The sequence below is a fragment of the Pygocentrus nattereri genome, chromosome 15 (genome assembly GCF_015220715.1).
Source record: "Pygocentrus nattereri isolate fPygNat1 chromosome 15, fPygNat1.pri, whole genome shotgun sequence".
Taxonomy (NCBI): Eukaryota; Metazoa; Chordata; class Actinopteri; order Characiformes; family Serrasalmidae; genus Pygocentrus; species Pygocentrus nattereri.
Window position 1 is genome coordinate 30,648,147 of NC_051225.1, and position 13,115 is coordinate 30,661,261.

At 40.7% G+C, this 13,115-nt stretch overlaps 1 protein-coding gene across 3 annotated transcripts in view; it reads right to left on the reverse strand.

Annotated features, from left to right (window-relative positions):
• Nucleotides 1–13,115, reverse strand: part of tle5 (TLE family member 5, transcriptional modulator) — a 55,081-nt gene that overhangs the window by 17,965 nt on the left and 24,001 nt on the right. For all 3 annotated transcript variants that reach the window (XM_017702280.2, XM_037545433.1, XM_017702279.2), the window contains exons 2-3: nucleotides 7,031–7,119; nucleotides 2,304–2,367 (exon numbers count right to left, since the gene is read on the reverse strand). In XM_017702280.2, the coding sequence (XP_017557769.1) occupies nucleotides 2,304–2,367; nucleotides 7,031–7,119 (153 nt within the window). The remainder of the gene's footprint in view (nucleotides 1–2,303; nucleotides 2,368–7,030; nucleotides 7,120–13,115) is intronic.

Below are 13,115 nucleotides of genomic sequence, written 5' to 3' on the forward strand. Positions count from 1 at the left end.
TCAGCGTCGTGTCCAGAGGCTGGAGGCGCTACCAGGAGACAGGCCAGTAGACGTGGAGGAGGCCGTAGGAGGGCAACAACCCAGCAGCAGGACCGCTACCTCCGAATTGGGCGCCCTGTGCTCTTCACAGATGAAAGCAGGTTCACACAGCAGGAGCACATGTGACAGACGTGACAGAGTCTGGAGACGCCGTGGAGAGAGATCTGCTGCCTGCAACATCCTTCAGCACGACCGGTTTGGCAGTGGGTCAGTAATGGTGTGGGGTGGCATTTCTTTGGAGGGCTGCACAGCCCTCCATGTGCTCGCCAGAGGAAGCCTGACTGCCATTAGGTACTGAGATGAGATCCTCAGACCCCTTGTGAGACCATATGCTGGTGCAGTTGGCCCTGGGTTCCTCCTAATGCAGGACAATGCTAGACCACATGTGGCTGGAGTGTGTCAGCAGTTCCTGCAAGATGAAGGCATTGAAGCTATGGACTGGCCCGCCTGTTCCCCAGACCTGAATCCGATTGAGCACATCTGGGACATCATGTCTCGCTCCATCCACCAACGATGGATGGAGCGAGACAGTTGCACCACAGACTGCCCAGGAGTTGGCGGATGCTTTAGTCCAGGTCTGGGAGGAGATCCCTCAGGAGACCATTTACCACCTCATCAGGAGCATGACCAGGCGTTGTAGGGAGGTCATACAGGCATGTGGAGGCCACACACACAATACTGAGCCTTATTTTGACTTGTTTTAAGGACATTACATCAAAGTTGGATCAGCCTGTAGTGTGTTTTTCCACTTGTGTGTGACTCCAAATCCAGGCCTCCATTGGTTAATAAATTTGATTTCCATTGATGATTTTTGTGTGATTTTGTTGTCAGCACATTCAACTTTGTACAGAGTATTGTAACAAGTATTCAATGAGAATATTTCATTCATTCAGATCTAGGATGTGTTATTTGAGTGTTCCCTTTATTTTTTTGAGCAGTATATATACACACACACACACAATTTCCAAAAGTATTCACTCATCTGCCTTCACACGCATATGAAATTGAGTGCGATCACATTCTTAATCCATAGGGTTTAATAGCATGTCGGCCCACCCTTCAGAGCTTCAACTCTGCTACGAAGGCTTTCCACAAGGGTTAGGAGTGTGTTTATGGGAAATTTTGACCATTCTTCCAGAAGCGCATTTGTGAGGTCAGACACTGATGTTGGACGAGAAGGCCTGGCTCGCAGTCTCCGCTGTAATTCATCCCAAAGCTGTTCTACCGGGTTGAGGTCAGGACTCTGTGCAGGCCAACCAAGTTCTTCCACACCAATCTTGCTCATCCATGTCTTTATGGACTTTGCTTTGTGCACTGGTGTGCAGTCATTTTGGAACAGGCAGGGGCCATCCCAAAACTGTTCCCACAAAGTTGGGAGCATGATATTGTCCAGAATCTCTTGATCTGCTGAAGCATTAAGAGTTCCTTTCACTGGAACAAAGGGGCTGAGCCCAACTCCTGACAAACAACCCCACGCCATAACCCCCCCCCCCCCCCACAAAACTTTATACTTGGCACAATGCAGTCAGACAATTACCATTCTCCTGGGACCGCCAAACCCAGACTCATCCATCGGATTGTCAGATGGAGAAGTATGATTCATCACTCCAGAGAACACGTCTCCACTGCTCTAGAGTCCAGTGGTGGCACTTTACACCACTGCATTCCAAGCTTTGCATTGCGCTTGGCGATGTAAGTCTTGGATGCAGCTGCTCAGCCATGGAAACCCATTCCATGAAGCTCTCTATGCTGTTCTTAAGCTAATCTGAAGGCCACATAAAGTTTGGAGGTCTGTAGCGACTGACTCTGCAGAAAGGTGGAGACCTCTGCGCACTATGCACCTCAGCATCTGCTGACCCCGCTCTGTCATTTTACGTGGCCTGCCACTTTGTGGCTGAGTTCCTGTCGTTCCCATTTGCTTCCACTTTGTTATAATATCACTGACAGTTGGCTGTGGAATATTTAGTAATGAGGAAATTTCACAAATGGAGCAAACCATTCTTTCACAAATGTTGTAGAAGCAGTCTGCATGCCTAGGTGCTTGGCTTTATATACACTTGTGGCCAGGGAATGACCATGGTGATTGGAACACCTGAATTCAATTATTTGGATGGGTGAGTGAATACTTTTGGAAATATAGTGTATATGTGTATGAGAGAGAGAGCGAGAGAGAGAGAGCGCTATGCGATGCAGTAAGAAGATGAAAGCAGGCAGGTGGTAGACGGGTCAGTAAGTGGGAGGAGAGTGGTGTGCATGTTACTCACCATGATATAATGACGCTGCATCTCTGACTTCTCACTGGCCAGCTTGTCACATTCTAGCTTCAGACTACAGAGAGCACAAGAGACATGGAATCATTACAAACACTTGCAGTTTAAGATGAATACACACAAAGCAGGACTGATGAGCCAGAAATGCGGCATTTCTGTCATATTGCCATTATAATTAGCACACAAACAACAATAAACAAAGGTGCCACTGGAAAATTCAATTCTAGAACATCAACTGGAATTAGTATTTTCCTAGGATTACAACATAAACCTTTTTCCCTTATTTTATAACCAGTTTAGGAATGTTGTGTTGTCTGAATTAAATAAGCAGCACTCTGTCCAGAGTAAACTGACTGATTTTTAAATCCTGTTTCTGAGCCCTCATTGGTGCTGTGATGTCATGGTCAGCTCCAGAATATTTGACTTCATTTACCACCTTGACTAAATTAATAGCTGATATTTATTTATTTTGTTTAGTTGAGCTCCATCACGGCAAATAAAGAAGACACGTTGAAAAAAATATATATATCATGTAGTGACATCATCTTTAATCCACTCAATACAGCCAGTATTTCTCATTATGACATTACTGCTGGTACATTTTAACATTATGTATTTCTAGACATTAGTTACTTGTTTCAGTGAAATCTTTAGTAAATTATCTTTGGTAGACAAGGGGACTAGCCTTGATTTGAAAATAACTACAATATGATGAAGTAAGTCATGTAGATATGGACAATACAATGGAATCTGGGAAAGGAAAGTTAGACCTGCTTCTAGATCTTCCAGAACATCAAAAGTTCCAGACACAACAGTTTAAACAGGAATTCCTGCAATATTCCAACATTTCTGCATGATAGTTCTGAGATAAAATTTTGTACCAAAATGTTTTATTTTTCCAGAGAGCTACATGAAGATCACTGTACAGCAAAATAGTACCTAAAGACATTTTTTCCCCCAGATTTAGCGCTACTTTACCATCATACAGTGGCAGAGAAGTCACTTTCATCAAAATGACAATACGGGTGCTGCGTTTTAAAAAAGCATTGCAAATTGGTTTAGACACTCTGCAAACTCAGAAAACACTTTCATCAAAATGATGACGCAGCACTACATTTCATAAACATGCTGCAAATGCAGAAAACAAGCAGATCACAACACAACGTAAACATTTCAGGAGGACACTCAGAGACGATTCAGAATTTTAAATTCTATGCAGCAGAAATATTCACTGGTAAAATGAAGTTACCTTTTATTTGAGCAGATAACGATCACCGTACCGCAATGGAATTAGGCATGTCAGACAGCAAACCAGTCAGCCAGATTAACCATGAACTTGAGATGTGAGTGTCTGTCTGTGGTCTGATCTACTTCTCTCAATGATTTTCCATCACAGACATACCATCCACTTTGATTCTTCCAGAAACACATCTGTTGTGTTTTATTTGCAGTGTGTTTGTAAAATATAGCTGAGATATAGTCATGGTGATGAGTTTTTTCTATGTTTTCAGCGTGTTTATTCATTCACAACATGCTTTTAACTGTACTGTGAATAGGATCTTGTTGGCCACCGTATTATCAACATTATATATAGACACTCAGAAGACGCATGAATGCTCACTAGTCACTTTACATATTAAATAAAATGTCTATATTTGTCTTGTAGACATCATTACCACTGTAAATAAATCTGAATCTTTAAGTTCCCGATAGTTCATGAATTACATGAATTTCTCCAAACCATTCTGAATGAGTTTGTATCCATCCTACCAATTGAATTGTGCTGACGTTGAAAACTGGTGGAATTCTTCTTCAATCTGTGTGTGGTCACTTCTCTCAGTTCGACCCTAAAACTGTACTGAGCTCAGACAGAGGCTGACTGAATATACCACAGGCTTCACCGTATCATATGAACAAAATGATCAAATATTAAATTACAGGGAGGCCATCATAACACAGAGAAAACACAGACACAGCCTGGCAAAACAACCACACTTTCACAGTAAGACAATGTTAAAATTGTAGCCTGAAATGTTCATTTCTAGTCCTGAATGACAGGCGGTCTCGCTCTCTCCCTCTCTTCCGCACTGCTTGGTGCTTCCACTTAGCCAAAAAAAAAAAAAAAAAAAAAAAAAAGCAACCGCCTTCTCTTCCCTCCCAAAAAAAAAAAAAAAAAAAAAAAAAAAACAGCCTTAACATACATTGGGGGTTGTCATAGCGACCATCCTCCTTGCTGCCAGGCTACCTGTGATTGCCCATGCCAGTCCCTGATTGGCCGAGACTGTACGAAGCCTCCAAGGATGCTGTAAAAAAAAAAAAAAAAAAACAAAACAGAAAAAAAAGAAAACCCAACCCACACTGATGTAGTTTTATTGCCACTGCTTTTCGCCTCCAAATCGTTCCTGCTGTCATCTTTATTTTGATTTATGTATTCCCTGATCTATTTATGCATTTGCAGGGGGGGAGCGACAGCTCGGCTGGGCTCAGGAGACCGCCTGCAGTACATTTCCTTTAAAAGGCTGAACGCAGTGCAAAAAAAAAAAAAAAAAAAAAAATAAGGGCGGGGGGGGGTGGGGTGGGGGGCGCCTTGTCTGTGGAATCTCAATTGAAGTCAATGACGGCAGATCGAAGGTCTGAATAGACACAGGAAATGTGGGGCCCTGTTCTTCTAAATGCCTCACATGCGGAAGGGGGTTAAACGCCAGCATGCTCGTTGTCATGGGAATAGGAGGAGGGAGGCTGACGCACAGACATGTTGCCTAAAAAAAAAAAAAAAAAAAAAAAGAAAGAAAGGGAAAAAAACGTGGCAGAAGAACGGTGGTCTCTTCATGTTCTTACAGAGTTTTATCTCCTCCGTCTTTAACAAATCAAAGCATGATACTAGTGAGAGTTTTATTAGCCAATAAATCTGCACAGCACCTTCGACCTCAGATCACAGGTTGAAAAGACGAGTTATTCAACAAAATCTTTTTTCCTCAAGCTTAACTGTAAACCAGAGCAAGGAATAGAAATAACAGTTAGCAGCTCCCACATTCTCAAGGTGCACAATAAATGTTATTAAGGGTGCACAATCAAAAACAAGCAAAGACTAATTATCAATTTTTACATTTGTTTTGGCCGATCTGTGCTGCAAGTTTACGAAGTAAATAATGCAGGCCAAGTAAGGAGTAGGAGCTATTTGAATGTATGTATATCCAAACATCATTTGTTTATGATATGGGATTTTGAATATGGAATCAAATAAATCATGTTAAAACTCTCATGGGTTTTTTTTTTTTATTTTTAGATGTGAAGCACATCATGGACTAGGCTAAAAAGTGGAGGTTTAATGACCGCATGGAAGAAGAGAGATACTTTGCATCAGTGTTAAACTTAGGATTAGGGCCAGGGTTAGGTTTTGGGTTGAGGTTAAGTTTAGGGTTAGGATTAGGGCCAGAGTTAGGTTTAGGATTAGGTTTTGGGTTGAGGTTAAGGTAAGGATTAGGGCCAGGGTGAGGGTTAGGCTTTGGGTAAGGTTATTAAGGTAAGGTTTTGGGTGATGGATATATGAACAATACATGTACTTAATGTAAGTAATGTATCAACAGAACATCTTCAAGATATTTATTTCAGTGTATTCAGATGCTTCACTACTGTTACTTCTGAGATTGTTACTGATAAACTGTTAATTAGTTTATTAGTCACCTACAAAAGGAGCATTCCAAATAAAGTATTACTGTAACACTTATGTCCTTTGTTTTAGAATCCATTTATGTTATTTTTTTTTTTATTCTGTACTGGGAACTTTCTTTTGCAAAAGCCTCTCAGAGGTGCTATATCTCAGGATGTCATAAGTTATAATATTTATGATTATTAAACGCTTTTATTTTTCTGTGGTTTTGTAAAGCACTTTAAAGTGCTGGTGTGTTTGAAAGACGCTGTAAAAATTCAACTAAAAACCAGCCACCAGCCAATTAGGCTGTGAAGAAATTGGAATCAGACATAAAAACTCATCGCTGCATAATTGTTATCGTTATTAATTAAATCTGAATATATCATCGGTAACAACTGCATAGATCATAACGGCAGATTTAAACCTACCATAGAGAGCCTGTAGTGAATAACTGGTCACAGATGCGAACGATTTCCTGATTGTGATTTTCATCAGAATACCCACAAGGCAGCTGTTTGCTATTGCTGGCTACAATTTACCTGGAAAAACAAAACTTCCTTTCCCGTTTAAAAGATAAAATCACGGCACGGAAGTGCGGCTAGCCAATCAGAATTCAAATGACAAATTCCTGATAGCTGTGCCCACTTCAGTGTGGACAGAACATCTGAGGCTGAGACTACAGTTGCTGTAACTGCACAAAGCACACAGAAAGCAGCAGATTACTAGTAGCCACAGCTTTATTAGATTATTTGTTTAATTCTTCATCCTGTTTCTTCTGCACTGAATTAAAAAAGCCACCTTTCTCATAGACTTTCCACAGCCTTTTACAAATGCTGGTGTATTTATTTCAGCTTGTTTCCACACTAAATATCATAGTGCATAACATCAAAATGTCAAGTATCGCCCAGCCTTACCATAGCATGTGTGAGGATGTGGTGTATCAGAAAACGAGAGAGAGAGAGAGAGAGAGAGAGAGAGAGAGAGAGAGAGAGAGAGAGAGAGAGAGAGAGAGAGAGAGACAGAGAGAGAGACAGAGAGAGAGAGAGAGACAGAGAGAGAGAGAGAGTACCTGTGATATTGTGCTTGGAGGAACTGGAACTCGTCCTTAATGCGGTCACACGAGTCTGACGTAGTGAATTTGAGCTGCTGTGATGAAGCCTGTAATCAAAGCATTAACAGTCAGTCAGTCATACTGCGCACTGCCCACTGCGCCACTACACAGCGCAGATTAGCATGGTTAACGGCATGCCACTCAAAACCACAATAACAACTCCAAAACCATTTCAGCAAATTCGGAGGGGCTTCTGGAAATTATTAAATTCCAAAACCCAGATCAGGAGGGAACTCTCCAGAGGAAGACCAGCGCCTGCAGTTCAAAATAACTGAATGTCTTTTCTGAGATATAACACACTATTTTCTCCCCAAAACAACAAAAAAAACCCTGTCAGTCAGCCTTCAGTTAAAACCGGGTTGCTCCTAAACTACAGTTGTATTACATGTGAGGAACTTGCAGCAGGTGTTATTTCCCCTGTCTCTGTGTATTCCAGCAGGAGAACAGGGAGAGGGTATTACTGGAGCAGTTCTGGACCCTTCCAAAACTGGAAGGCTGCTCAGGAAGACCAGCGGCTGCTTCTTGCTGTAAGTGATATAAGCAGTGAGCCCCTCGCTCAAAACACTAGTTGGAATTGGTCTTTTGTTATGTTTCCTTCTTGCTTGTTGTAGTTTGTTGTAATGAAAAAGGTAATGGCTGACTTTCAGTCAATTTCTACCCAAAAAAGTTCAAAGTGTTTCGATTCTCTGTGTAAAAGCATGAATGGCTTTTCCTTCTTAGTAATGAAATGAGAAATAGTGATTTAACCCTTGTGTGGTGTTTGGGTCTATGGGACCCATTTTCAGTGTTTACCAGAAGAAAATATTAAGCAACTTATTATTATTTTCAACATCATTTTCTGTGAAGAACATATAAAACACACTGACTTCACACTGTAGACCCCCCCACATTTATATTACACATGTGGTGTTGGACTGAACCCGTGGGGAGTAAAAGTGTGGAGGTGCTGAATCCCTTCACTCTGATCTCCTCCTACATGGCCTGATGTGTGTGTGTGTGTGTGTGTGTGTGTGTGTGTGTGTGTGTGTGTGTGTGTGTGTGTGTGTGTGTGTGTGTGTGTGTGTGTGTGTGGACATTTCGCTGCTGACTAGCTACAGCTGCTAAAGGAGAACCCTACACTGGCCATTTGTGATATTTTAAACATCTGGTATTTTTACACAAATTATTTTGGCTGTATTGATTTAAAAAAGAAAACAATAATGCGGTGGGGCCACCAAACCAGTGAGTAACAAACACATCAACACTACACAAGGGTTAAATCACTGTATTTGTTCCTTTGCTTCCCAGTGCTGGTCAATCAGACGTTCAATTTGAGTGGCAGCAGATCAACTGTGTGGGACCATTTCAGTTTCTATGAAGGTCATTAGACAAGCAATTTGTAATCATTATTTCTGAAAATCAAGAAAGGATAAAACACCCTAAAACATGATAACTACTGACAACATGGCATCCTGCTCAATATGCAAAAAACAGTAAAACATCAGAAACAGAAAATCCCCACTAGCAGGCTGACACCATCTGCAGTCAGTGTCAAACTTCAAAGTGTATATAAAAACAATGTTCACCGACATGGATAGTGAACCATTCTCTGTTTTCGAGGATGCTGGGTTTCATAGGCAGATTTTTTTTTTCCAGTTCTTAGTTGAGCTTGTCCTAAATTTTGGTTTCAGTTTCAACCAAGAATTTTCAATTTGGTGCATGACTAACAGTCAGTTGTGTAGTCATGTTTCAATATGTAGCTCCACTTATGGGACCTATTTAGCTTAGCAGGAGATGCAATATCAGCTGCCTTTGTCTCGACACACTGCGCTTCCTCATCTCTCGCTCAGTAAAAAAGTTATTTAAAAATAAAACATGATAAAACATGAGCTGCAGTACTGGGACTTTCTTTCTTACATATAAAGTAATATGACTGGAGTGGGTTGGGCCACCCAAATACTCTAACACTCATTCCTCCAATAAAGTAAACATGTGGCTTTATGTACAGTTTTCATGGATTTTATGTATGCAGAGGGTTGAGAGTTTGTGAGAGAAGACAGCCTTTGAAAATGGTATTCTGCTCTCCCACAAAGCGCTTCACCATTACTGGGAATGAACCATCAGGCTGGATCAGGCTAAAGGAGCTAATGAGCAGCAGTTCAAGCACATGGGCAATCAAGATCCAGTCAGCTGGCGTTTCTCTCATTAACAGCCCGGTGTCCCTGCAGGGCCCCATTACCTAGAGTACGACCAAAGGGCAAAATCACCTTATTTTCACATTCTGTCTCCTTCTGCACTCGTTTGCTGCACATAAATGTTGAGTTTTTAAAGGAGGGAATACATAAGAATAACAGGGATGGGCATCATAATCATTTTTGCCATTTGAATATCTGCATGTTTGAACAAATAGTTCTTGAATATCCCAATGACAGAATATTTCAAACAGTTCCAAATAAAAGACAAAGGCACAAAAGGTTTAAAGTTCACGTATCATGAGAGATATCACAGCCATCATAAGAGATGACCCATATCTAATTAATCCTTCAGTTGATTTGCTTTTTAGGTCTATGTGATTTAAGCCATTAATAGTTGGCTAACAGAAACATAGCAGGGTCTCAAAATCTTGAACACATTTTGCAGTACAGTATTTTCAGTATTTCCATATGTAGCTCTGCTAACATGTGGCCATGCTATTTAACATATTTTAGCATTTAAGACGCAGTAGGTTTTAAAAGCTACACATTCTAAGGACGCTTTTCCATCTCTGTAATTTATCCTGTGCAAATACTATAAACATTTCTTCACAGATGTACAGACGTGTGACAAATTAAGGGGAAAAAAAACAAACAAACAAACAAACAAACAAACAAACAAACAAACAAACAGTCTTAGAAAGGTGCTGAGCCACCAAGAGCCACCAGAACAGACTGCACCTTAGCATAGATCCTACTGGAGGAATGGAGCACTGTTCTCCCAAAAGATGTCAGTGGGGAGGCTGTCTGACAGGTCAGTCCAAAGAACTCTCACATACGTGTTCATCTGGTTTAAGATTTAGTGACCGTAGCATGTAATTCATGTGATATTACTTTCATACTTTTATACTCACTACACTATTCAATGACTCCTCATGCTCTGCAGATGGGGTCACTGTAATCCATGATAAAACTATTTTTATTCTAAATCCTATTCCCATCAGGATTAGGGCTGTAACTAACAAATATGTTCATAACCGATTTGTTGGTCCATTTCGACTTCGTTTACTTTGATTATTTGGGAACCAAAAACCTGCAGAAATTTGTGTGGCAATAATATTTCCATCCATCCATCCATCCATCCATCCATCCATCATCTTCCGCTTCTCCGGGGTTCGGGTCGCGGGGGCAGCATCCTAAGCAATGAGGCCCAGACCTCCCTTTCCCCAGCCACTTCCACTAGCTCTCCAAGGGGGATTCCGAGGCACTCCCAGGCCAGCCGGGCGATATAGTCACGCCAGCGTGTCCTGGGTCTTCCCTGGGGTCTCCGCCCAGGTGGACCCGAGGGAGGCGTCCAGGAGGCATCCTAACCAGATGCCCGAACCACCTCAGCTGACTCCTCTCGATGTGAAGAAGCAGCGGCTCTACTCCGAGTCCCTCCCGGATGACCGAACTTCTCACCCTATCTCTAAGGGAGAGTCCAGACACCCTGCGGAGGAAACTCATTTCAGCCACTTGTATTCACGGTCTTATTCTTTCGGTCATTACCCAAAGCTCATGACCACAGGTGAGGGTGGGAACGTAGATCGACCGGTAAATCGAGAGCCTTGCCTTATGGCTCAGCTCTTTCTTTACCACAACAGACCGGTATAGAGCCCGCATCACTGCTGAACTCAATAAACTAGAAATACAATAATTGTTTTCTTTCATAAAAACATACAACAACTTCCATTTACAACTTACATTTTCTAATAAGGGCTTTTCTAAAGAGCACAACATTTCTCTGCATTACTCCTGAAAATACAGAAACAATAAAGGAACAACACAAATTAACATGGCTGTTTTGCTGTATTTCTCCTCTAATGAAAAAACAACAATGAATAAAACAGATTTGATACTGATTCAATACATCAATAGTGTTTGTTAAAATCAATACAGTATCACAAAATATAAGATTGCGATACTCAAGGGCACTGATGCTTTCTTACACCCCTAATCAGTATATGCGGTTTAATATTTCATGTACTAAAATCTGATATTACTGATCACACAGTAACAGTCCAGACATCAGCCATATCAAGCACTAGGACCTAAAGCAGCTCATTACAATATGACAATAACCAGCGCACAATTTAGCGTTTTAAAATGTGTGTGTTTTCATCCACAATCCAAAAACCGCAGATATTATACATCAGTGACCCAAAGAGTTCCAAAGCTAAAACCCAGAGAAAAATATTAAACACATCCAATCTTTTTAAAATCAAATTTTAGGAAAACTATCATAGCATAAAAACAAACCACCATAGGCAAAAAATCTAAGTAAAAGGAAACGTCTACTGGCTAAAGATTACAACACTGCTATCTTGCGGTCGGTGGTTTAAATCACAAAATAAACCACAGTCTGCCACGAATCCTTGTATGCAAACTATTAATTAAAAACCAAGTGTTTCTGAGAATTGATACAGTATCACAAAAAATTGCAATGCTCGAGTGCATCGCTACTTTCTTACACTCCTAATTAGCATAGAAGTAGCCCTGATGCCCAGTTTAGCTGAGCAGTTTAAACCAGCAGTTTGATAATACAGCTCCCTTTGACAGGTGTTGCTTATTCTCTCTGCTAAACTAACAGAATCTATGGGAGGCAAATCTGACCAGAAAGGAAATGAAAACAATAAAATGTAATGCAAACCTCTTTTTGCCATTTCTTTTTCCAAACATCTGTACAAATATCCTGCCAAAATTGAAAATGAAATGCCTTCATTTGCAATTTCATTTTCCCATGAGCACAAGCCCTTTGTGACAAAAATAAATTGATATTTGTCATTTCATTGTAGTCGTTATTCTGTTTTTTCATGACCAAATCTAAAATGAAAAAGCTAAGAAAAATAAGAAAACACAAACTTCACTTCGGCTTTTCTTCATGATACGTGTCAAAACTAAAATCATAATGCAAAGTTTACTTTATGTTTTTTTCATAGCGATCGGCTGCAAATCTCACTAAATTAAAACAAAAATTCAAAATGGATAAATCAACAGTAAAGCGACAGTCTGTGATTTCGTTTTCAGCGCTGACGCGCTTTAACTGTCAGAATGAAAAGCGCCACCTGCTGGAGATTCACTTTTCATTTTCCAGTTTTCTATTTCTTTTTCTAACTGACCAACATGCAAATATATGTTAATTAGCACTAGGCGGGGCTACGGGACACATTTTAGGACATCCTCAGGCATCTGCGTCAGAATCGCCATGATTCCTCAAGATAAAAGACTTCAAGTCTTCAGAAAAAAACACCACCGTGACTCAGATCTGGTGAAACTGAACATCAGACCAAATAGACTGGTTCGTATGACTTAGAAAACTATGGTGTATCTCGATATAAATGCCAGTATAACATTTTCACAGTTTTTTCTGAGGCCGTTTTGTCTGATACCTTTTCTCTGGGGCCATTTGGTCACCAGATCTGAGACATGACGTGTTTTTCCTCGGCTGTGGCTGTCCTAAAATGCACCCCGTAACCCTGCCTAGTGCTAATGAACATATATTTGCATGTCGGTCAGTTAGAAAAAGAAACAGAAAACTGGAAAATGAAGAGTGAATCTCCAGCAGGTGGCGCTGAAGATCGTTTTCATTTTCCTTTTCATTCTGACAGTTAAAGCGCGTCAGCACCGAAAACGGAATCACAGAATATCGCTTTGCTGTTGATTTATCCATTTTGTATTTTCATTTTGTCAGATTTGCAGCCGATCGCTATGATATATTTGCGCAGATGTTTGGAAAAAGAAATGGCAAAAAGTGGCATTTACATTTTATTGTTTTCATTTTCATTTCCTTTTTGGCAGGATTTGCCTCCCATAAGAATCAGCTGAAAAGCAGA